General features: G+C 41.3%; 1 protein-coding gene across 4 annotated transcripts in view; it reads right to left on the bottom strand.

Moving 5' to 3' along the window:
• Window positions 1-26667, bottom strand: part of LAMA3 (laminin subunit alpha 3) — a 330267-nt gene that overhangs the window by 66864 nt on the left and 236736 nt on the right. For 2 of the 4 annotated variants that reach the window (XM_004387927.1, XM_004387928.1), the window contains exons 1-5: window positions 25666-25855; window positions 22922-23035; window positions 16664-16773; window positions 12499-12579; window positions 2433-2539 (exon numbers count right to left, since the gene is read on the bottom strand). In XM_004387927.1, coding sequence (XP_004387984.1) covers window positions 2433-2539; window positions 12499-12579; window positions 16664-16773; window positions 22922-23035; window positions 25666-25836 — 583 coding nt within the window. In that variant the 5' untranslated portion in view covers window positions 25837-25855. Of the gene's footprint in view, window positions 1-2432; window positions 2540-12498; window positions 12580-16663; window positions 16774-22921; window positions 23036-25665; window positions 25856-26667 lie in introns of those variants that run through there. The other 2 variants (XM_004387926.1, XM_023742062.1) reach the window with 1 other exon arrangement.

Genomic DNA, 26667 nt, shown 5'->3' with positions numbered 1-26667 from the left:
TCTTTAAACAGCTGTAAATATTTGAAAGTTCTTCTTTAGAATGAATTAAAATAGATCTCCCTCTAGCTTCCACTCCTCAGTATCTTCTATCCTCTGTGCCACGTAAAATAAGACTAACCCTTCTCCCACACATCAACCTTTCAAATATGTGCTTTCCAAGTCTTCTTTTTACTGCCTTGGCTCCCTCAATCCTCCCTCATATAACCTGGTTCCAAGTCCTTTCACAGTCTTACCCTCTTTCTAAAGAAACTCTACTTTGTCTATTGTCTTCTTAAGACAAAAGTCCTACATGAGGACTTATGTAAGCAGTGTGGCATGGAATGACAGATCTCTTGGTTTTAGAGACTAGAACTCAGGATATTATGAGGCATCTTAGGACTCACATCATACTTTCTAGACATACTGAATTTACTGCTGACTAAAACCTTAAGGCTTTTTACATACGTGCTACTAAGCCACATCTCACTCATGACCTACTTAAAGGTTGATGGTTTTCCACTCAACTATAGTAGTCGTTTGAATAGAACAAGGGGATACTGCATGATTTAAAATCAGGAAAGGTGTGTGTCAGGGTTATATCTTTTCAACATACTTATTCAATCTGTATGCTGAGCAAATAATCGAAGAAGTTGGACTATATGAAGAAGAAAGTGGCATCACGATTGGAGAAAGACTCATTAACAACCTGCGATATGCAGATGACACAACCTTGCTTGCAGAAAGCGAAGAGGACTTGAAGCACTTACTGATGAAGACTAAAGACTACAGTCGTCAGTATGAATTACATCTCAACATAAAGGAAACAAAAATCCTCACAAGTGGACCAATAAGCATGATAAACAGAGAACAGATTGAAGTGTCAAGGATTTTATTTTCCGTGGATCCACAATCAATGCCCACAGAAGAAGACCGAAGAAGAATTTGTGCCTTTGAATTAGGGTGGTGGTGAAGAATATTGAATATACCATGGATTGCCAGAAGAATGAACAAATTTGTCTTGGAAGAAGTACAGCCAGAATGTTCCTTAGAAGGGAGGATGGAGAGACTTGTCTTGTGTACTTTGGACGTGTTATCAGGAGGGACCAGTCACTGGAGAAGAATATCATGCTTGGTAAAGTAGAAGGTCCGACAAAAAGGTCAGGAAGACCCTCAACGAAATGGATTGACACAGTGGCTGCAACAATGGCCTCAAACACAGCAGTAATTGTGAGGATGGTGCAGGACTGGGCAGTGTTTCATTCTGTTGTACACAGGGTTGCTATCAGCTGGAACCGACTCCATGGCACTTAGCAACAACAACATAGAATCGCACTCTTATCCCTAACATAATTTTGTTGATTACGATTGCCTCATAATTCTAGACTATTAAGGCCCTTTTGTATCCTAAATGTGTCACACAGGCATTTGCTATCCTTCTCAACTTTATGTCATCTGATAATTGCCTAGGCATGTTTTCTATATTTCTATCTAAATAAAAAATGTTGAGCAAAATAGAGACAAGGATGAAGTCCTGTGGCCTGGGCAATAGATACCTCCTTCTAGGCTGATATTAATTAATTTATTCTGTATTCCTTTGGGAACAATCATTTGATCCATTTGATCAGGTCTAAACCACACATCCAGGTTTTAGTTATTCATCTTGTCCATAAATACAACATGAAAGTTTATCTAATGGTTTGGTGCTATACGATCATATTGTTAGGCCAATAACCCGTGCCTTCTATGTTTGTTTGTCAATTGCGCCCTTCCCCACCAAGGTATTTTTGTAAACGTGCTATGCTAATTTTTTTTTTACAGCAACATGTAAAAAAAATTGGCTTAGTGGTGCTTATGAAAATACTTCTTGGGGGGAAGGCGCAGTTGGCAAACAAATGTGAAAGATTTGTATAAAAATACGGCATACTGATGGCATTCTCCTGATAAATCACATCAGTATCTCTATTGAAGAAGGAGACTTTTCCTTTTTTTTTTTTTCCTAGTTGTTCCTAATGAACCCACACTAACTCCTACTAATCATCTTTTCCTTGTTGCGTAAACTCCATCCCAATTATACCAACCACACCACAGATCATCTATTGCTATACGAGAAAGAGAGCTTCGACTTCTTCAAATACACACACGATAAAAGCTGATGGGACGATAACCTTACGATGTCAAAGGGAGATTATAGCAAAATCAAAAGGTAGGGTCTGCAGTTATTCTGGCTATAATTAGTAGAGTTTCAAAACCAATTTACTTTTTTAAAAAACCTAATTAAGTTATTCACCAAGGCTGTAAATACTACTGAGGCGATACCAGGGGTGTCAAAACAAGGGGACAATTTGTTAGCCTAATTTGCTTACGCTTCCTGAAAATTTCTGCTTGTGTTCTTAGCCTGTTATTTTATGCTAATTTTATAAATGCAGGTTAACAGAGATGTGAGTCAATCTTACCTCCAGTCAAGGGGTCACAACTGCCCAACTGGCCATTGTTGTTACAATTGCATGGCTGGCAGCTACCTCCAAATTTCTGAGGATTCCCGAAATATCCTGGTGCACACCTACATATGATATAGAAAAGAGGAGAAACACTCAAATAACTCATCATTTAGTCTACCCAATTTTCTCAACATCTAGGTACCTATAACCCTATGGGAGGCAGGCTGACATAGATTTGCCAGGACATATGTGACATAACCTTGCCTGCTAAAAGTGAAGAGGACTTGAAGTACTTACTGATGAAGATCAAAGACTACAGCCTTCAGTATGGATTATACCTTAACATGAAGAAAACAAAAATCCTCACAACTGGACCAATAAGCAACATCATGATAAATAGAGAAAAGATTGAAGTTGTCGAGAATTTTATTTTACTTGGATCTACAATCAATGTCCACGGAAGCAGCAGTCAAGAAACCAAAAGATGCACTGCATTGCGCAAACCTGCTGCAAAAGACCTTTTTCAAGTGTTAAAAAGCAAAGATGTCACTTTAAGGACTAACGCCTGCCTGGCCCAAGCCTTGGTGTTTTCAATCGCCTCATACGCATGTGAAAGCTGGGCAATGAATAAAGAAGATCGAAGAAGAACTGATGCCTTTGAATTATGGTGTTGGCAAACAATATCGAATATGTCATGGACTTCCAGAAGAACAAACAAATCTGTCTTGGAAGAAGTACAGCTAGAATGCTCCTTGGAAGGAAGGATGGCGAGACTACATCTCACATACTTTGGACGCATTATCGGAGGAATCAGTCCCTGGAGGACATCATGCTTTGTAACGTAGAGGGTCAGTGAAGAAGAGAAAAACCCTCAACGAGGTGGACTGACACAGTGGCTGCAACAATGGACTCAAGTATAACAACTATTGTGAGGCTGGCGCACTGTTTTGTTCTGTTGTACATACGGTCGCTATGAGTTGGAAGTGACTTGAAGGCACCTAACAACAACAACAACAACAACATGTGTTTCAATACAAGATATTGAGCCCTTGAATGAGAGAGGTGAGAGTGGAAGGCAGGCAGAGACTGCTCCTTTCCTCTTTGGCACTAGGGCTAGAGAGTCTTCAAATCCTCCCCGAAATGAATGACAGATGAAGAAGATGCATGCAGGACAAGTGGTTGGCCAGTATGGAAACCAGGGGTGGCTGAATTTTATGCCAAAGTTGTATTCCTAAAGATATCACACGATTAAAATACCGCTTTAAGACAAAACTCCTCATAGGAAGAAATATAAAGTGAGATTCATATAATTTCAATTTTTGCATGAAGTGGGACTTCATTAATATTTCTATTGCATTAATTCAACTGAAATTATTTCTATTGATTATCTGCATAATTCAAATTTGCATGAATTGTGACAGTGCTGCATATAACGGGCTTAAACAACTTGGAGGACAGTTCCAGCTGCTATCCTTTGCCTAGTGCCTTTATTACTCTAGATAATTTAACGATAAGAACCGGGCAGTGTTCAGTTGCTCATTCACAAGCTAAAAGACCATATTTCCTTGATACTCATATTCCATTAAAAAAACATATTAACATTTTTTGGAATTAAGATGTAAATGAAATATATATCTGTCTAACAGTGATGTTCCACAACCCTCCTCTCCACCCAAAAAAGTATTGTCATTAAATTGGTGTGTGATGAGTCTTACCATCATTGAAATTGATACAGTCAAGGAAGTACAGTATTTGACTCTCTTCCCCAAATTTAAGCTTTTCATCAAAGAACTGTGTAGCAATTTAAATACACTTTATCAATGGAGACACTGGTGATACAGTACAAAGGATACACATTTCGGATCAGGAAGATCTTGGTTGGATCCTTGCTTCCACCACTTACTACTTCTGTGATCTCAGGCTGGTGTCTTGACCTTTGAACTTCAGTTTCCTTATCTACCCCCATCCCCATAAAAATGTAAACTCCATGAAGGTACATATTTTTTGGCTGTTTTTTCCACTGATATATCCTAGCACCTGGGTTAGTGCCTGGCAGATATTACATATCAAATATTTGTTGAATAAATGAATAAATGACTGAGCAGGCTAATAATATCTTTTTGGTTGACATATGAGATAATGTAGAAAAGTATCTAGCAAAATGCCTGCACATAACAGGCACTCAGTGAAAGGTAGCTATCATTACAAGCGGGTCCTTAGGTGGTGTAAATGGTTAATGCTCTCGTCTGCTAACCTAAAGATTGGAGGTTTGAGTCTTCCCACAGGAACCTCGGAAGAAAGGCCTGGTGATCTACTTCCAAAAAATCAGCCATTGGAAACCTATGGAGCATCGTTCTATTCTGACACACATGGGGTCGCCATGAGTCAGCATCCACTCGATGGCAACAGGTGTTGGTGGTGATCATAGTAAGACATGGTAAAATATTAGTTTTATATAAATATATAACTTGGTATCATTTTGAATTATGACATTTCAGAAAGCAGGTAGGAAGCAGAAAAACTGTGGATCCCTTAATTATAGAGAAGGTAACTAAACTGAGGTGGCTTCTCTTAATCTCCTGCGCAGGCTGGTGATGTACTAATAAACAGGCTTTACTTCATGTGACCAGACTCTTATTCTACCTAACAAACCATGCTACACAGAAAATTTATGTTTGAAAACAATTTTTTAGATGTCTCACCTATATCTAAACTTTCCACGTAACAGATGTATAAAGTACCAGGAGGTTAGACTCAACTACTTCCCCATTCTTACAAAGCATTTGTTACTGATCACCAGAAACAACTGGTTCCCTGACTCTCATTATATGGTAGTGACTAAAACAATGGACTGAAAGAAAACTTCCTGATTTCACTGATGACATTGGTACAACAAATAAAAGGCAGACAACACATTTGTCATCTGTGGCTGCAACTGGCTGAGGGAGAAAAAGGCCATAAGATCTTGGTATGAGCTGGGAACCCTTTCCTGACTCCTCGCCGAGGCTGCTGCCTCCTCCTCTACCTAGTGAGATTCCCTGAACATATTCCTACTCTTCACCCTGTACATAATCCTACTCTGGTATTTATCATTGTGTAGTTAACAACACGTCCCAGGAGTGAGGCCAGAAACATTCAGTAAATGTTCAACAAATGAAAAACTCTGATTCACATTTACCTGTGAAAGTTTTTTAAAAATTTAGAAAACAACAACAGCTTGCTTTCTTAAGACATTAAATGTAACAAACATAAACTGGGATAACCGTTAATTAAGAATTTCTCTTTGCCAATTAGCTGCCTGCCAAATGGGTATCTCATCAAGCCTGTTACTGTTTTCTGCTTCACTGTGAAGAACCAGAAGGAGGATTAAATTAGAAGCTGACTCAACAGCAACTAACAACAACAACACAGATGTGAGTCCTGTAACACGTTAAATCAGTGCCTAGAATACCTTCCCAACCCCACCGCGCCCACCCATCCTATCTGTCTCAGTATAGCAGCCCCTTCCTTTCCTCGCCCTTCAAGGCTGGAGGGATGCCCTCCTACTGCAGCCCGACTTTGCCCTGCGATGTTATCTCTTGCTATCTTAGTGGGTTATTGATACATGTGTTCACGACTGGACTGTAAAACTCTTGAGGGAAGAAACTGTGCTCTGCCAGCTGTGGCATCTACAGAGCTTAGCATGATGCCAGACAGATACTAGGATCTTTATACATTTTTCATTGAAAAATGAATGAATAACAGATGTGAGGCAAGTGTGGGAAATGTTCCTCTTGCTGAAATGAAAAATGGAAAAGAATCTCAGATAGCTCCCTTTACCACAGGAAAGTTTCCAGACCTCCTAGCCACTGTTCAGTTTCCTGTAATCAGGCAGTCCCTGCCTTCCACAACATGGCAGGTATCCTCCATCCCGTGGGCTTTCTTGCATTGCTTCGCCCACCCAGCCAGCCTTCTACTTTCCAGCTCAGCTGGGTTCCAGTCATCTCTTAGATCTACTTAAATCCCACCTTGTCCATAAAAACATTTCAGATAACCCTAATCTAGAGGGGGCCATGCCTTACTTACTATGAAATCTGGTTGAATTAATTTTCCGTTTTTTGAAATTCAGTAAAATTCTTCTAAAGTTTATCCAGAAAAAAAAATATGCCAGAATATTAAGGGAAAAAAATTAAATAAGGGTAATGAGGGGAGACTTGCCCAACCAAATATTAAAAGGCATTTTATACTTCCAGAAATGATACAGAAGTGATAATGGCACAGGAACCAAATAAAATGTTCAGAAACAAATCTAAGTATACATGGCAATTTTGTGTATCCACATTTAACTTTGATGAATTCAAATAAATGTACTTGGCAAAAGAGAGAGGGAAAGAGCACAAGAGTTTGAGTGTTCTAGAGTGAGAGAAGGAAAATGGCTAGAGTGTCTGTCCCCACTTCACTCAGTGGGCATGCAGTCCGCGGTGAATCTGCTATTTCCCCCGTCGATCTGGTTCCCTCATGCCTCTAGCACAAACATCTCACCCTAATGAGTATCCTCCTGGGGTGTAACCAAATACCATGTATATTCCATGCAACATGGCCCCTGGATAATTGAGAGGTGGTATGTTGGGATAGTCAAAATTGTGTGAACTCTGGCTAATTTTTGCCTTAAGTCGTGACTTTAAATCCATCTGCCATGTAAGATGCAGCGTTACTTAAAGGCTATGTTCTAAACTCTTGCCAAAATAAAAATGTTAATGTCAGAAATCAAACCAAAACAGTACTAACAAAAATGCATAAATAGTTATATAACTTCTCTAAGCATGATATCAATGGCTGAAACTCTAAAGGATTAAAAAAAAAATCGACACAACTATTATAAAACTTAGCTGCTGTATATCTAGAATTTATACAAACAAAATGAAAAAGAAAATAACAAAATAGAGAATATTTGCAATATATGGTATGGTTAATTTCTTCTATATACAAAGAATCTGTACAAATCAAGGAAAAAATAAAAGATCATTCCAATAGGAAAAAAAAATGAATAAAAGATCTGGAAAGCAATTCACAAAATAAGATTTACAAATGGTCAATAAACACATGAAAAAAAAAAAACCCAACTAGATTATTAAACAAAGAAATGTAAATCAAAATAAGATACAATGCCATTCTCTTGCTATCAAGTTGGTAGATAATTTTAAAACCCATCATTTTTAGTGTCTATCCAGGGCAGGCAGTGTCTTGGTAGGAATGTAAATGGATAAAACTTTTCTGGAGGACAATTTAGCAAAATGTATCAAAAGCCTGAAAAATGTGCCCATCCTTTGACCCAAGGGATCCACTTCTACAATTATATTTAAGGATTTATGTGCACAAGAATTTAGCTGTAAGGATTTGATTTTCGTGCGGCTTTAAATGGAAAACAGTAAAACGATCTCAAAGATCAATGAAAAACCAGTTGCTGTTGAGTGGATTCTGACTCATGGCAACGCCATGTGTGTCAGAGTAGAACTGTGCTCCACAGGGTTTTCAATGGCTGATTTTTCAGAAACAGATCATCAGGCCTCTCTTCCAAAGCACCTCTGGGTGAAATGGAACCTCCAACCTTTCAGTTAGCAGCCAAACATGTTATCTGTTAGCACCATCTAGGAACTCCCAAAGACCAAGAGTAGGGGATTATGGAACCTCAGTGGAAACTTTTTTGGTCACTGACATGATGTTAATGAAAACTGACTGATAAGGAAAGATGTTAATATATTATTAAATGAGAAAACAAGTCAAAACAGAAGTAAACAGGAATCTACTTTTGTTTTAAAAAAAAGTATGTGCATATAGAAACAATCTTTAAGAATATACAGCAAAATAAATAACATACAGCAAGCTTTTAACAGTGGTTTTCTGCAGGCAGATGATTAATAAGGCTCACAGTGGTTAAGAACTCAGCTGCTAACCAAAAGGTCAGCAGTTTGAATCCACCAGCTGCTCCTTGGAAACCCTACAGGGCAGCTCTACTCTGTCCTATGAGGTCGCTATGAGTCAGAATCGACTCAGTGGCAATGGGTTTTGGTATGTCAGCATGTAAGAGTATAGAGGGCTATGTAGGGTGTGATGGCCTCACTGGTTCTTTGCTCATCAGTATTACATAATTTTTATCATAAATATACATTGATTTATGATAAAGTTACTCTAAATTTAAAAATATGTTGTCTGCATGATTCATTTATCTTTGTGTTTTCCAGATATGTGTTTCATCTCCCGGCTAGACAGGAAGTATCTTTTATACCCTTCATAACATGCAGTAGAGTACAATATGCATGGCAGCTAATCACAACAATGTGTTCATGCATAGCTAAAGCCTGGCTGTGTGGGCGTTTATAATTGAGCACACACTCTTGCAACATTTATTCTTTTGTTTCACAAACATTACTGAACACCTATTATGAGACCAGTGCCACGCTAGGCACCAGGGATTCGGAAGTGAATACGACAGACCTAGGAATTAACCCAACCAGGGACATGAAAGAGTTATACAATCAAAATTATAAAACATTACTACAAGAGACCAAAAGAGACCTACATAAATGGAAGGACATCCCATGCTCATGGACTGTAAGACTTAATACAGTGAAAATATCAGTTCTACCTAAAGTGATCTACAGATACAATTCAATGCCAATATAAATACCAACAACATTCTTTACTGAAATAAAAAACTAATGACCCAATATATGGAAAGGAAAGAGATACCACATAGCCAAAGCAATACTGAAGAACAAAGCAGGTGGCCTCATACTCCTCGATAACACAACATACTATACAGCTACTGTAATCAAAACAGCCTAGTATTGGTTCAATGATAGACACATAACTAATGGAATACAATTGAGAACCCAGAAATAAGTCAATCCATTTACGGACAACTGATTTTCGATAAGGAGTCAAAGTCCATTCAACGGGGAAGAAACAGTCACTTTAATAAACGGTGCTGGCCAAACTGGATATCCACTTGCAGAAAAATGAAACAGGACCCACACCTCACACTATACAGTAAAACTAACTCAAAATGGATCAATGACCTAAATGTTAAGCCTGAAACTATAAAGTTCCTGGAAGAAAATGTAAGGAGAAAACTATGGGACCTAATCTTCCCACAGAGAGTAATTAGGCTACCAAACATAACACACGCAAACAAACAAATGCACAAACTACAGAAGACAAAATAGATAATTGGGATCACGTAAAAATTAAAAACTTACACTCATCAAATAACTTGATCAAAAGAGTAAAAAGACAACCTATAGACTGGGAGAAATATCTTCGGACATGACATATCCGACAAGGGCCTAATCTCTAAAATTTATAGAAAACTTCAACAACTCAACAACAAAAAGACAAAATGGGCAAGGACACAAGCAGATACTTCATCAAAGAGGACATTCAAGTGGCCAACATACCCATGAAAAGATGCTCATGATCATCAGCTATTAGAGAAATGCAAATCAAAACTACAATGAGATATAATCTCACCCGGGCTAAAAGGCACTAATAAAAAAGCAGATAACAACAAATGTTGGCAAGAATGTGCTAAGACAGGAACACTTATCCATTGCTAGCGGGACTGTAAAATAGTACAACCACTGTGGAAGACGGTATGGTGCTTCCTCAAAAAACTAGAAACAGAAATACCTTATGACTCAGCAATCCCAGTCCTAGAGGATCTAATTAAAGAGACACGGACACACATATGCACACCCATACACTGCCACTTTAATCACAATAGGAAAAAAATGGAAACAACCTAAATGCCCATCGGTGGATGAATGCATAAGCAAAATGTGGTACATACATACAATGGAATGCTATGCAACCATAAAGAACAATGATGGGTTCGTGAAACATTATAACATGGATGGACCTGGAGGACATAATGCTAAGGAAAACAAGTCAATCACATAAGGAAAAATATTATATGATCCCACTTTTATAAGAAGACAACAGCTATATATACAGACCAATGTTCATTAGTGATTACCAGGGAGGGGTTTAGGAGAGGGGGAATCATGCTTTAGCGTGTAGATACTTGCTATTTTTGGAGATGGGAAAAGGAGCACCATATGTGGGTGCAGTGAGCACAGCTTGACCAAAGTAAATGATGTCACTTAGAAGCACTCAAGCAAAAAGATGTTTGTGCTAAAAAAATTGATACATATAATTTAGCAACAACACCAATAATGACCAAAAAAAAAACAAGTATATGGTCACACATGTATGTGTATAGGCATATAAGGTATACAGGTAGGTACAGGTGTATACATATGTGTGCACAGATAGAAGTAACTATATATACATGTAAGTAAAGTTATGTGAGTGTAGGCATATATATTCATAGAGGACACAATTACAGATACCTCTCAGACATAACCAAACACCTTAAGAGACTGGTTTCCTGGGTTTGAAGGCCTAGGACCTTAGTCTCATGGGTTCAGTCAATTGGCATAATATAGCTCACAAAGTTCATGTTCTGCATTCTAGTGAGGTGAGTGGCGTCTGAGGTCTTTAAAGCTTGCAAACAGCCATCTAAGATCCAACTGCTGGTATCTACTTGTCAGGAGCAAAAGAGAAAAAAGAAAACCAAAGTCTCAGAGAAGACACTAGCCTACAGGGCTAACAGCCCACATGAGCTACAGCCTCATCAGCCCTGAGACAAGAAGAACTAGATGGTGCCTGGCTACCGCTACTAACCATTCTGAACAGGGCCACAATAGATGAATTCTGATAGAATGGGAGAAAAACACAGAACAGAAATCAAATTCTTAAAAAATCCAGACTTGCTGGATCAATTGAGACCAGATGACTCCCTGAGACTACCACCCTGAGATATTCTTTAAACCTTGAACTGAAACTATCCTATGAGACCACCTTTTAGCAAAATAACATAGTGGCACACAAAGCAAAGGATATTACTCATGAGTATGGTGCTCTATTTAAAAAAAAGAAAAAATCTATGAGAGCAAAAGGTCAACTATTACTTTAAAGCAAAGATGAGAAGATAAAAGGGCAGGGAGACCAGAGGGCCAGAAGCAGAGCAAAGAGAATGCAGTGAAAGAGAACGTTGACTCATTGTGAAAAATGTAACTAATGTCACTGAACAAATTGCATAGAAACTGCTAAATGGGAGCCTAGTTTACTGTACAAACTTTCACCAAAAACACAATAACATTTTATTTTAAATAAAAAAAAAAAAAAAGTGAATAGGACAGAGACTTTACCCTTACAGCATTCGTAACACAGTGTGGGGAGCATAGGAGTGTATGTGTGCAGGTATATGTGAGTATGTAGGTGTATGTATGTGTACTAGTATGTGGTGTGCGGAGTAGAGTATATAGAGATGTGTACATGTGAGGGGTAAGGGTATGTAGGGATATAGGGGGTAGCAGAGATGTGTGTGGGGTAGAGGTATGTAGAGATGTGTATGAGGGTAAGGATATGTGAAGGATATGTGGGGAGAAGGGAGTCTGTAGAGATATGCAGGGATGTAGCTATATGTGTGAGGAATTGTTGTTGTTAGCTGCCATGGAGTAGATCACCAGGCCTTTCTTCCTGGTCCACCTTAGTCTGGAAGCTCCTCTGAAACCTCTTCAGCAACATAGCAACAAGCAAGCCTCCACTGCTCCAGGAATCAAACCTGGGTCTCCAACATGGAAGGGGTGAATTCTACAACTGAAACCCAACTGCCACTTGTGTGAAGGATTCAGGACTCCCTATTATGTAGGGTGTGTGTAGGGGTGGGTAGGGATATGTAGGAGGTTATACAGGGCTACGTGTGGGCATGTGTGTATGACGTGCCGGCCTCATAATCAAATTTCTGAAGCAAGGAAAAAAAAAACAGCAAGCAAGGAAAAGAAGAAAGTTAATGATTTATTAAGTGAGCAGTCTTGTATTACTCGAGACCTTTCTCCAGCCTTCTGTGAAACTAACAGCCCCACCCCTAGCTCTGAGCTTCGACCCAGCAGAGCCCCACCCTCGCGTGGGTACCAGCAGCCTGCCCAAAGAGCCCTCCCACCACCTCCTGGGTCCCCTGGGGAGGAGCAGCACTCACCTTTCACACTGCGTTCCTGTGTATCCCGGTTTGCAGGAGCACCTCACATTTCTCCCATTCACAACACAGCCGGTAGCGAAACTTGAAGGAAGACCAAAAAAAAGGCCCCGGTGAAAATAAAAATCAATAGGTTTTATGCTCATTATTTTTGTTACAAAGAACCGACTTGCATTAAGTGAAAATCAAAGCCACGGTTCTTCTAGCTATTTTTTGTGTGAAGAAAATTTTGCCCGTCAAGATTTGTAGAAATAATGATGAATTGTTTCAGCTGACACTGGGCAAACTGTGGTGAATAAGGCTGAAGGCACTTATTTTATTTTATTTTTGGCTTGTAGAAATGCATTCCTTCCCTCAAGACAGAGCAAAGTAACTCTCTTTGGAAGAGATGATTACAACAGCATTTTTCCAGGAATAACAAGGAAGGAATAAAACAAGTCTAGGCAGAAAAAAGAACTGAGAGTTCTGATTCTTTTTTCGACTTTTCTCCTTGTTTATTCTAGTTCTTTTATGTTGGCCCATTGCCTTCTGGGACGGCAAGGTGGTGGTGGAGCCAGATCCTCGGAGCCCCAGAAAGGACTAAGACACAGTGTAGGCTCGATTTAGCCTAGGGATTCTATGGGCACAATCGTTCATGACTTCCACACTTGTTCAAACCAAGTTGTGGAATTTGGATCCCTTTTCTTTTAGCTCTAAACTGACATACATTTGAGAAGAAGTTTTCTTTTTTCTCTTTAACAAAGAGACCATGAAAAAGCCCTGTCATCTTATGAAATGTCTACGTCTGTTCACTGAACATTCGTTGCTGTTAGCTGCAGTTGAGCTGGCCCCCGACTCATGGTGACCACATGCACAACAGAACTAAACCTTGCCCGGTCCTGCACCATCTCCATGATTGGTTGCAGATCAAACCATTGTGATCCATGGGTTTTCACTGTCTGATTTTAGGAAGTACATCACCAGGCCTTTCTTCCTAGTCCGTCTTAGTCTGGAAGCTCCGCTGAAACCTGTCCAGCATCAGAGCAACACAAAAGCCTCCACTGATAGTCCAGTGGTGGCCACACATGAGGTGCATTCGCCGGGAATCAAACACAGGTCTCACGCATAGACGGTAAGAATTCTACCACTGTACCACCAATGCCCTCATTCATTGACCATTATATTCATGTAAATCTGAGGGAAAATAATTCCATTTTTATTAATTATGCAAAGGCATTCGACTGTGTGGATCAAAACAAATTATGGATAACATTACAAAGAATGGAAATTCCAGAACACTTAATTGTGCTCATGAGGAACCTGTACATAGACCAAGAGGCAGTTATCCAAAAAGAACAAGGGGATACTGCATGGTAGCATGGTTAAAATAAGGAAAGCTGTGCATCAGGGCTATATCCTTTCACTATACTTATTCAATCTATATGCTGAACAAATAACCTAAGAAGCTGGACTATATGAAGAAGAACACGGCATCAGGATTAGAGGAAGACTAGTTAACAACCTGCAATATGCAGATGACAAAACCTTGCTTGCTGAAAGTGAAGAGGACTTGAAGCACTTACTGATGAAGATCAAAGACTATACAGGCTTCAGTATGGATTACATCTCAACATCAAGAAAACAAAAATCCTCACAACTGGACCAATGAGCAACATCAGGATAAACTGATAAAAGATTGAAGTTGTCAAGGATTTCATTTTACTTGGATCCACAATCAATGCCCATGGAAAGAGCAGTCAAGAAATCAAAGGATGTACTGCACTGGACAAATCTGTTGCAGAAAACCTCTTCAAATTATTAAAAAACAAATATGTCACTTTGAGAACTAAGGTGCACCTGACCAAAGCCATGGTATTTTCAATTGCCTCATATAAGTTTGAAAGCTGGATAATGAGTAAGGAAGACCAAAGAAGAATTGATGCCTTTGAACTGTGGTGTTGGCAAAGAATATTGAATATACCATGGACTTCCAGAAGAATGAACAAATCTGTCTTGGAAGAAGTACAGCCAGAATGCTCCTTAGAAGGGAGGATGGCGACACTTTGTCTTACATACTTTGGACATGTTATCAGGAGGGGCCAGTCCCTGGAGAAGGACATCATACTTGGTAAAGCAGAGGGTCAACAAAAAAGAGGAAGACCCTCAACGAGATGGATTTGACACAGTGGCTGCAACAATGGACTCAAATATAGCAGTGATTGTGAGGACAGCACAGGACTGGACAGTGTTTTCTTCCATTGTACATAGGGTTGCTATGAAGTGGAACCGACTCAGCAGCACCGAACAACAACAAATCATTTCTCTGGTAAAAGAATTCTTATTTGGAAAATCTTTCCTGGCCTATTAGTTGGATACAGAGGTGCACCTCTAAACAGACTGTTAGAAATTTGTCAGTAGTATTAATACTGCTGGAAGAAGAAATAGATAAAATAAGTAGGGCTTTATTGATAAATCAGAGGAGATACACGTTACTTCAACTGCTTGGAAGCTGGGCAGGCTGACCTTGATGATAACATGCTTTTCACCCAAAGATGGAAGTTTTTCTCCAACACACCAGTGGAAATCTTGGTACTATCTCTTCTCTCTAGCTTATGTTCGAACAAGTCTGGGCAAGTGTCAATGATAGATCCCTTTACAAATAGAGCAGCAGGACTGGGCAGACTTAAAATACATCAAATTCACAGGCAACAAAGCAGGGTGAATATTTCAAATACGTATCTCCAGAAGAGTCGTACTTGGGCATGTGACTCCTGGTAATTTTAAGCCTTGGACCGTTTCCCTGATACACACTGACAAAAATCAGTCCTAGTGGCCACACCTGCTTATGAGTTTGTGCACTACTGATACTTCGGCACTATCTTTCTGATTTTCAAACCAACTCTCGCTTCACTTTGTTACTTGTTATGTTTTGTTTGGATCTCACGTGAGTATATAAAGATAAGCAAGAGTATTACAAGGTGCCAAACCAAAATAGAACATGGTTTACCATGAAAAGAAAACCAAAAGGTTCACAGTCTGAGTCCACCAAAAGTGCCTCAGAAGAAAGGCCTGATGATCTACTTCTGAAAAAGCAGCCACTGAAAACCCTACGGAGCACAGTTCTATTCTGACACACGTGCATCACCATGAGTTGGAATCGATTCCAGGGCAACTGTTTTTTTGTTGTATCTACACAGTCCATTGGCCACACTGGAGCCAAAATGACAACTTGGATCATGTCACTCCATGGGTCAGGACTGTCCAGTGGCTTCCCATCACACTGAGTATAAAATACAAATGCCTTATCATTACCCACAAAAGTCCTACAGACCACCTACATACTCAGAACACTGGCTGTCCCACCAACCTCATTTCCTACCACTGTCTCACTCACTGCTCTCCAGCCATCCTTGCCTTCTATTGTTCCATAAACATGCCATTGCAGGGCCTTTCCTTTCTGTCTTCTTTTTTGCCTGGGACTTCATCCCTAAGATACTGCTATGGCTTTTTCCAGATCATCATTCAGGTCCCTGCTCAACAACTTAAGAAAGCCCTCCTTCACTGCCTTCTCTGATGAAGCCACTCACTCGTTATCACATAACCCTACTTTAATTTTCTGCATAGCATTCATCCCTACTTGAAATTTTACTTCTGATTTATTTATGTAGGTGTTTATTGAGTGTGACTCCCAACACACACACACACACATACACATACACACACACACACCAGGTAGAGTCCCATGAGATCAGAGACTTTGCCAATATTCTTTACTTCAGTTTCCTTGGCCCTATAATGGTGCTTGATAATTGTTTAACCATTGAATAAACAGCAAAAGATGAAAAGGAAAAGCCCAGAAGAATACAACTTGGAATAAGGATTTATGTTTGTTTTGCTTTGCACTTTTTGTTTGTACCTTTAAATATATATATTTATATAAAACAGTTCTATTGAGATGTAATTCACGTACCATACAATTCACCCATTTAAAGTGTACAATTCAATGGTTTTTAGTATAGTCATAGAAAGTACAGCCATCACCACAATCAATTTTGGAACACTGTCATCACCGCCACAAGAAACCCTGTACCCATTAGCAGTCACCCTCCATTCCCCCAATCCCCCTAGCCATAAGCAGTTATACTAAACTACTTTCTGTCCCATACACTGTTTCCAAGCTTGTCAGTACCTGTTTGTATGAGGACAGGGGCAGGCCCTGCAGGATCCGTGGACAGCGCTCCCATAGTGGCCCTCTTTACAGTGCTCACAGTGGTCCCCAGCAGTGTTGTGCTGACAGTTCTTGGGACAAAATGAAGAGCACAATTAATGGCAACCTGTTACCTTTACTATTTTTTAGTTCATTGGAACCTGAACTACTCACACAACTGTAACTCGAGTCCTCTGACTCTGTACAATGATATCAGCTCCACTAACTATATATTTTCCTTGTCTACCCAAGCATTGTCTGTGCTAGAAAAAAAGATGTAAGTGCCCTTCAGTCAGTGACTTGACGATTACCGTCAGGAAGCTTGGTGTAGTGGGGAGAGACCAGCTGTGTGCGAGCCCCACTCTAACATAGTAGCTGCGGAATCTCGGGCAAGTTCCTTCACCTCTCTGAGCCTTGATGATTCTTATATATCAATTTTATTGATGTATGATTTATATACAATTCTAATTTTGTTAACATGTACAATCAGAAAAATATCTACTTCCCAAGACTGTTGGTAGGATTTAAAAAAGTAAAGTGTAATAGGCCCTTGGCTACTGTAGATTCCTTTCCCTTTTCCCCTTAGGATTGCCTCTATGAAAATTTACTTTGCTCAACTTCCTAATTCATCTCACAATGGTATACTGCAGAGCAATGAAGCTGAAATATGTTTTTAACACGTGGAATTTGTTAAAACAATAAAAGCTTACATAGTAGCTGAAGAAAGCTCTGAACTTAATTGCAGTGTTCCCAAGGAGCAAGAAATTAATTTTATCTAAGCTTTTTCTTTATGAAAATTCAATCATTTTCCTGTTAAAGTCAATGCCCAATGAATGTTATTCTTTAGAGCCAAGGATTGAGATAATACAACTTTGCAACTGAGCAGTCTACTGAGGCCAAGCCTAGTGGGTTGTGTAGACTTGGTTTATTGTGTAGAATTTTTAGCCAAATATAATCCTTCAAATATAACTCTAATAATAAGCATAAAATAGCCAAGGAAACTCCCCTTGCTATGTACGGGCATTTCATTATTAAGAGATACTTTGTGTTAATTACCAGTTACCAGATGCTGTGGAGTCAACTCCCACTCATGGTGGCCCCATGCTTGTCTGAGTAGAACTGTGCTCCATAGGGTTTTCAATGGCTGATTTTTCAGAAATACATTGCTAGGCCTTTCTTCCGAGGTGCCACTGGGTGAATTCAAACTGTTGATCTTTCAGTTAGCAGCTGAGTGCATGAACTATTTGCACACCCAGAGACTCCTTGTGTTAATTATATGGCCTGAAATCAGTATAATTTTTAAAACTGGCTTATATATTTTCCCTCTGTATGCAGAGGTGCTCCTAGTAGGAAACTTTAACACATGTGGGTTTTTTAAATAAAATATGAAGCCAGGTTGGGAAAAACAATATCCTTGCAATCACAAGACGGCCTCGCACTGCATGGAACGGGAAAGACAGGCCTTCAATCTTAAATGCCTCCGTTTGCTCAGATTAAACAAATCAATCCTTCACGAACACTTGAATTACTGAGAAGTACACAATCGACTAAAATGTTAAAAATACTGATTCTTAGTTTTTCCAGACATACAACTGTGCTGTAAATGTAGAGGATTAGTAAGTACTTCAAAGAACCAGGTTGGCCTTTAATGTGGAATGCTGCTCACACGTTAATATCTATCTTCATCAGGAAGTTCACTCCTGTCTGGACCTTCCCTCCATCCCAAACTAGCACCACTTGTGGGAGTTCATCCTTTGAGTTCTGGCACTTCCAGCAAATCCACCCTGCAGTTCATCAGCTCCACCGACGAGCCCTCTCAGGGGGTCAGGTGAGGGCACAAGGCACCCTTCACCCTCACTTTGCTCAGCTGCCCTGACTTAGTCATAAAACACATGGTTCTCTTGAACTAATCATTTACTTTTCCACTCCAGTGTTCCTTCCTTTTTAACTTCTAATCACGTAATTTTAAAGAAGAGCATCCCTGGATACATATATTTTAGTCCTCTGTCTACTTACTTCTGAGGCTAGAAACCCTGGAGAAACAAGAATCACAGAGAGGCCATCTGTGTTCTGCTTAAAGCGCTCTGAACACTGTTCTCCACAGGCGTGAGGGGAAAAGACTGCAGAAAGGGGTTAGAGCCTGCGTTGTTTGACAAAGTCTCGTAAGGATTTCCGAAATGCCCCTGGCTCGCAATCAAGCACGGCTACTCTAGAAGCTGCCTTCATCAGCTCTGCACACTTGAGGCATCTGCCTCTCCAGTGTCTTTGGTTTCATTCTGAGCTTCCAGGAATGAATGAATGAATGAATGAATGCCAGGGGGCCCTCACCCACTCCCACAGCATGTGCTCTTCTAGTTCCATTTAACAACAAACATCTATAGACACTTACTGTATGCCAAACTATGCCAGATGCTTGGGATGCAAGGATGGGTCAGTACCCTGGCTTGTGGGCAGATGAAAAATCAAAACCCGTTGCCATCGAGTCGATGCCGACTCATAGCAACCTTACAGGACAGAGGAGAACTGCCCCATAAAGTTTCCAAGGAGTGGCTCATGGATTTGAACTGCTGACCTTTTGGTTAGCAGCCGAACTCTTAACCACTGCGCCACCAGGGCACAGCGCTGCAAAAACACACATTCAATATAATATTGAATTTGTTGAATTCAAAGTTCTGCGCAGGGCCATGTAGAGCAAAGAGGAGGCAGAGGTGGCCGTTCCAGAGCCTCAGGGAAGGCCCCCTGGAAGTGAGGCTGCTGAATGGAGGGTGGCAGGAGAGACATCAGCTGGGCAGAAATGTGAGGGAAGGGCATTGCAGGCACAGGGAACAGTGTGTGCAGAACCTCAGAGCCTGAGGCATTCGGTGTCTGCAGAGGGTGGAGGGTGGAGTCAGGGAGGCAGGCTGGGGGGCACGCAACACAGGCAGGGAGTCCCCACCGCCTGCTAAGGATCCGGCTTCCCTCTGAAAGCCTCTGAGGCCACAAAAAAACCCACCGCTGTCGAGCCGATTCCGACTCATAGCGACCCTATAGGACAGAGTAGAACTGCCCCATAGAGGTTCCAAGGAGCACCTGGTGGATTCTAACTGCTGACCTTTTTGGTTAGCAACCATAGCTCTTAACCACTATGCCACTGGGGCCACAGGAGGATTTTAAATAGCGGAGCCCCTGGTCCACTGGGAATTTCAGATAAATCATTCTGGGGACAGTGGGGGAGGTGGGCTCAAACGGCAGGGAATAAAAAGAAAGAAAGCCTTAAGAAAGAGGATGGGACTAGAAAGGCGAAGGCACACGGGACCAGAGGGGTAGGTGAGGCTGTAGTGATAGAAGGGGTGACAGCGACAATAGGAGGCAAGGGTAGCTGGAGGAGAGAGGAGGAAGGAAGGAGAGAAAGTCTGGCAAGTAGAAGAGGGAAAGGCAGGGGCCTATGCAGAGAAGGGAACGTTGGGGGGCCTCTGCAGAGAAGAGAACCCTGGGGGGGTCTCAGCAGAGAAGGGAACCATGGGGGAGCCTCTGCAGAGAGAAGGGAGCCCTGGGGGGCCTCTGCAGAGAAGGGAGCCCTGGTTGGGGGGGCCTCTGCAGAGAGAAGGGAACCCTGGGAGGCCTCAGCAGAGAGAAGGGAACCCTGGGGGGGAGGATCTGTAGAGAAGCAAAACCTAGGGGGCCTCTGCAGAGAGAAGGGAGCCCTGAGGGGCCTCAGCAGAGAGAAGGGAACCCTGGGAGGCCTCAGCAGAGAGAAGGGAACCCTGGGGGGGTGGTCTGTAGAGAAGCAAAACCTAGGGGGCCTCAGCAGAGAGAAGGGAGCCCTGGGCGGGGGGGCTCATCAGAGAGAAGGGAACCCTGGAGGGGATCTCAGCAAAGAAGGGAGTCACCACCAATCCCTCTGGCTCATAGCGCCTGTGTAATAGTGTACCCCGATATTCCTGCCCTCTCAAATGAACATGTACTGCTTTCTAACAAGGAGCTGGGCTACTTTTCTTTGTAAACTTTAATTTTATTCTTGAAACGACATGGAGATTTGCACACCTGTGAATGTCCAGGATTTGAGAAATGTACACTGGGATCTTTAGAGGGGGAGGTCAATTTACAGAGGAGTCCGCCTGAAGGCCCAATTGATATTCATTTCCCCATTACTGTTCTCTGATGATTAGGGCTACATCCTTGGTAACCAGATGGTGGCTACATTTGGGGACAATATCACCACTCAGAGCTTTGCCATTGAGCAGGTACGACTGAGCCCAGACATGGGCCCGTGTGCGTGTGTGTGTGTGTGTGTGTGTGTGTGTGTGTGTGTGTGTGTGTATGCCTGTGTGTGTGTGCCTGTGTGCGTGTCTGCATGCACACACATTCCCCCACTAAACTGCAAGCCTCTTGAGAGCAGGGATTATTTATGTTTTGTGATTTTGACCCCAGTGCTTAGCTTAGTACCTGCCACGAGAGCAATGCTCAGTAAGGGTTTCCTGAATGGTTAGTTTCTAGAGCCACATGGCCATTAGGGACAAGTGAAGACAGAGCTACAAAAGAAGGAAATAGAAAAGAAAATCTTCCTGTTTGATTAAAACATGTGCATTATGGCTCTCACTAGTGACCCTTTCACCGGGTGAATGGACTACAGAGAAAATTCCCTTTGTTTTTCAGCAGGTTTTATAGAATGGACTTGACATCTAAAAATAATTTAGCAATAAAATAAACATTTATTTTTAATGAAAGCATCTACCTGTGTTACACAAAACATACAGCATCACAGATAAACTTTTACATAGGAATACTTACGAGCTGAAACACAGTATTTCCCAATGTCTTTTATTCTTTTTGAGCTTATACGGCTAAAATCCTAAAAAAGAGTCTATCAGGCTCTTTACAACAATCTCCTGTTCTGGCCCTGTACCATCTGGCAGAGGAAGCAATCCCTGGGACATGCCGAATTGGCTTAACATAGTCTAGGAACTCAAAAGAGTTGAGACACACTCTAGTTGAATCACACAATGCAAAGGAAACCTGTGCCAGAAGAACAACATAACCGGGGGCTCTGTATTCCTGGGGGTCACACACTCCTTCCCTTGAAGCCGTCTATTCTCACTCTAATTAAGGGAGGCCCTGGTTACCAGGAGAACTCTGACAAGAGGGAAGAAGGAAGCAGAATGACAAACAGTTCTGCTTCAGGATGCAAAAGAAATATTTCCTAGGAATCTGATTTTATGTGGGGGATTTTCTAGAGTATTCCAAAGAAAAGATTGCTTTCCAGTGACTAAGTCATAGACATCAGGACTGCCTTGAAAGGGAGAGGCGGTTAATATAGGGTGCATGCAGCCTGTGTGTACTGTGAAGAAGAAAAGAGGTGAGGGAGTGTTTTCCTTCCTCTGATCCCCTCCCCTCACCTGGCTGCCACATAAACCCACTGGGTCTGGGTCTGAGCCATAAGCCTTTCTTAACATCCCCAGTACCCTGGATTACTGCTTGTCTGACAGCAACAAGGTCCTGCCCTCCACAACCTTTTGCCACCCCAACGAAATTGGGACCCAAGGTAATGGGGCTCCGATTTATAACATCTTAGTAATAATTAGGAGCCACGGTGATGCCGTGGTTAAGAGCTACAACTGCTAATCCAAAGGTCGGCAGTTGGAATCCACCAGGTGCTCGTTGGAAACCCTATGGGGCAGTTCTACTCTGTCCTGTAAGGTGCTATGAGTCGGAATCGAATCAATGGCAGTGGGTTTGGTTTTGGTTTATTGGTGGCAATAATTAACTCCCAGGATCCGCCCATTAATATCATTTAATGAAAAAGATTTAGAAGCTAAAGTGTAATTTAATTGTTCAGACTGGTGTTCTCTTCTGGTGAAACAGAGGAAACAATAAAGTGTAAAATAATTCAGTCTCATGACGCTCAAGCCTTGTACATAACAATAACAACCAGTTGCCTTCGAGTTGACTCTGACTCATGGAGATTCCATGTGTCAGAGTAGAACTGTGCTCCATGAGATTTTCAATGGCTAATTTTTTTTTGAAAGTAGATCGCCAACCCTTTCTTCTGAGGCACCTCTAGGTCGACTTGAACCTTCAGCCTTTTGATTAGCAGTCAAGCACATTAACCATTTGCATCACCCAAGGACTCCCCTACATTACATAGCAACCTCTATTTAGGGTTTGGTAGGAGCTGTTGCACCAATGTCTCAGGGCCAATTATAGGGAAAATGGAGAAAAACCGCCTGCATGCAGGTAACATCAGAGTATCAATATACTCACAATACATATTCCTGAGCCATCCTGACATCGATTCGAATGCCCGTTGCAATTGCAGGGAACACATCGTCCAGTATACAAGCCTCTGTTATCCCGATAGTATCCAGGGTTGCAACCCTATTTTTCAAACAAAGTGTTTCGTCAATAGAAAGAAAACAATTATTATCCCAAACATGTGACAATTCTGACTGTGAAGAATTCACTTTATATCGTCTTTCCTTATTCAGTGTGTGGATTTCTCATTTCACACTCTAGCCAGGCCCACTCGTCTTGTGTCAGGTTCTGTTTAGTTCCCATGCAACCGTGGGACTGTGGGTTTGTGCCTGAGTGTGAGATATGCGATGGGGAAATCGGTGAAAAGGGAAGTTGAGGGTGGGCTGTGGAGTGTGGAAGTGGGGTTCTTTTCCTCCCCAAACCAGTCCTCTTGAGGGAGGTGGAAGGGTGGAGTGGTGAAAGAGTTACAGGGCCAGGAAGTTAGTCCTCAGGCTTGAATTCAGTGTCCTCAGGGAATGGGACATCTAACAAATCACACTTCAAGTTCTCTTAGAGTAGCCATTCCCTCTCCAAGGGTGATTTGGGGTCAGCTGGTGGGGGAAGGAGAAGGAGGGGGGAATAAGAAGTCTTAACTGGGATCCACACAATAATGGCAGAATCACTTCAAGGCCACTCACTAGTCTGTAGGCAGCAGGGACCCAGGCCATGCTCAAGTTCTCATATCGGACTCTTCACAAATGTGGCCCTTTGGTCCCACACAGAACACTCTTGGGGGACCTCCTTGGGTTTTGTCTTGTTTTCTTGTTCAATATCGTTTTGATTATTTCTATCTCCTGTATGTTGTCTGTTTCTAGCTTAACACAAACGATTATGTTTCATATTGATGAAAAACCTATACTTTTAGTTTGACAAACTGATATAAAAAAGGATTCTAGTTAAGAATGCCTCCAGTAGAAAAAAAGAGCAATTATTCTTATACTAGGCATTAAAATGTCATTAAATTTCCATCTTTAAGAGAATTATAGACATTTTTGTTATTTTGGCAGAACTAAGGGTCAACATCAATCAGAATCAACTCTCTGGCAAGTGGATCTTTTAATCACCAAAACAGATTTGTACTCATTTCTTTCACTGATCTCCTATATGCCCTATCTTTAAACCATCAGGAAAAAATAAATACTTCAAGATAAATTATAAGCTTTGATCTAATCCTCTTTAACCGGCACAAAAGTCTATAAGACTGAACCTACGGTCAAAGGAAACCTTGAAATGAACGGTACAATGTCATTCATCCCTGGCCATAAGGGTCTCAAGCTGGTCAAGCAGGGGAGAGGAGGAAACAACCTGTAGGGCTGGAGGCAGAAGCAACATGTATAATCCTGAGTGAAATAGCCCAGGTGCTGTTTGTTGGGAGCTTCATCCCCAGTTACCAATGACTACAAACCATACACAACAAGACTGTAATTTCCAATATAATGTTCCTTTAAGCTATCAGGAACCATGTTTAGGCAAAAGAACACGTTGCAAAAAAACTAGCTTACTTTATGGGTTATATGAATAGGCTTGTCTAAAGGAGAATCGAAGTATGAAAGGAATGTTCTTTAGCTGTAAGCATGACTAAGAGATACGTCAAAATGAAATTTAGCTAGTGATGGTGGGATTGTATCTACATACAAATAATCTCTATTCATAAGTGGCAAGTACCTTATGATTATCACCATATGTTGTATTGCATGCTTGCAAAATGATCATATCTGGTAAAGAGCAAATTATTCAAATATACATCTGGTTAGTTTATGACAACACGCTTGAGTAAAAGCCTTAACTGAAAATGTTTTGGGGGTTGGATAATTTATCTTGATTAAAAATTAAAATCACCCCTCTTAATTTGATTTTGGTTAGAAACAGAAAAAGCACTCATGTGACTCTCAGAGCATTTGTCAGTTACTGAAATAGAATGATTTTATCACCTCTATAAAGCAAACAACCCACCCACACGTATTTTACATAAAATTCAGTTCTCGTATTCAGATTGTAATGAAGACCAACTCTCTAAATAAAAATGAATGTGTCCTCATATATTATTTCAGTAAAGGGGTTTTGTAATTAGTTAAGTTTTTTTAAAGTGATAATTATTTATAATAACTTTTGCAATTAATGTGAATAGTACAGATGATAAAATCATATCCCTTTCCGGTTTCCAGGGCTATTTCAACAACCAGAGGTTCTATATCTCTGTAAGCTCCTGTACAACATCTAGGAAATTTACAGAAAGAGACTAGTATTTATAAACGTTTAATGCCTAGCAAATTCAAGCATGTCTGTTAGGTATTGTGTAAACCTTATCTGATCACTTTTCTTAGCAGGAATTTCACTGGTTCTCAGGTTTTATTTTATGGTTGATTTTTCTTCAGAGCTGAATTTGGAAACCTACAGAGATTGGACTCCTTTGTTCTGAGGCTTGGGTTACTCTCTAAAGGGTGCAGAGTTTCATAGTATTTTAACATCCCACAAGCATTCAAATTCTTAACTCTCTCAGCCTTTCCAGGTGGGCTGATGTTTATGGGGTTTGTGGTTAACAGTTTAGGGAGCAATCTGTCAGGAATTGTAATAAACACTGCCAGTCAACAGAGTGGGGAGGCCATCACCCCTCCCCCAACCCACCCACTTACTCATTAATCACCCTAACTTCAAATGTCACAAAGCTGGGAACCCTTCCCCATACCAAGCCAAAATTTAAAAAATGACATTACCTGGCTGGGTCTAAACTCCGCATAACTTGCTTGCAGTTGGCTTTGACCAGGAGGCTGAAGAAATTCTACCCTCTGCTGCTGTGTGTTGTATCCCAGACACTGTCCCAGAGCTACCCCAAAGAGCCACAGCCACCCTGTGCTCTGAGCAGACCGCCTCACTGTGGGGGGCATCCTGGTGTCTGGGCTCCTGCTGGCTGCGCACGAACCACTCTCTGCTTCTCCTCTTATAGCTGCCCTTCCTACTCAGTGCCCGGGCCTGCCTGACTCAGGTAAGGAAGGCTGTCTGCGGCAGGGGCCCCACCTTTAAACTTCCCGCATGAGTCAGACTGTGCAGAGCACACCTAAGAGTCCTGGAGATAAGCGCACGGCTCTGTAATTCCAGTGAGGTGGGGCCGGCAGCACCCTCTACCCACCTAACCTTGCAGACAGCACTAGACGATTAGCAGCAGTAAATCACAGGCTGAGTCAACCCCAAAAATACACCTTGGGTATGAGGGAGGGCAAATTTGCTGCAAAAGACTCTTCAAAGTGTTAAAAAGCAAAGATGTCACACTGAGGACTAAGGTGTGCCTGACCCAAGCCATAGTATTTTCAATCACCTCATATGCATGGGAAAGTTGGACAATGAATAAGGAAGAGTGAAGAAGAATTGATGCCTTTGAATTATGGTGTTGGTGAAGAATATTGTATATACCATGGATTGCCAGAAGAACAAATAAATCTGTCTTGGAAGAAGTACAGTGAGAATGCGCCTTAGAAGGGAGGATGTGAGACTTCATCTTACATACTTTAGACATGTTATTAGAAGGGACCAGTCCCTGGAGAAGGACATCATGCCTGTGAGGGTCAGTGAAAAAGAGGAAGACCCTCAACGAGATATGGATTGATGCAGTGGCTACAACAATGGGCTTAAACATAGCAGCAGTTGTGAGGATGGTGTAGGACCGGGCAGTGTTTCACTCTGTTGTACACAGGGTCACTGCCATGGATTGAATTGTGTCC

Source organism: Trichechus manatus, unplaced genomic scaffold (genome assembly GCF_000243295.1).
Source record: "Trichechus manatus latirostris isolate Lorelei unplaced genomic scaffold, TriManLat1.0 scaffold00199, whole genome shotgun sequence".
Taxonomy (NCBI): domain Eukaryota; kingdom Metazoa; phylum Chordata; class Mammalia; order Sirenia; family Trichechidae; genus Trichechus; species Trichechus manatus.
Note: the sequence above shows the minus strand (reverse complement) of the source record. Positions and strands in the feature narration are given on the sequence as shown.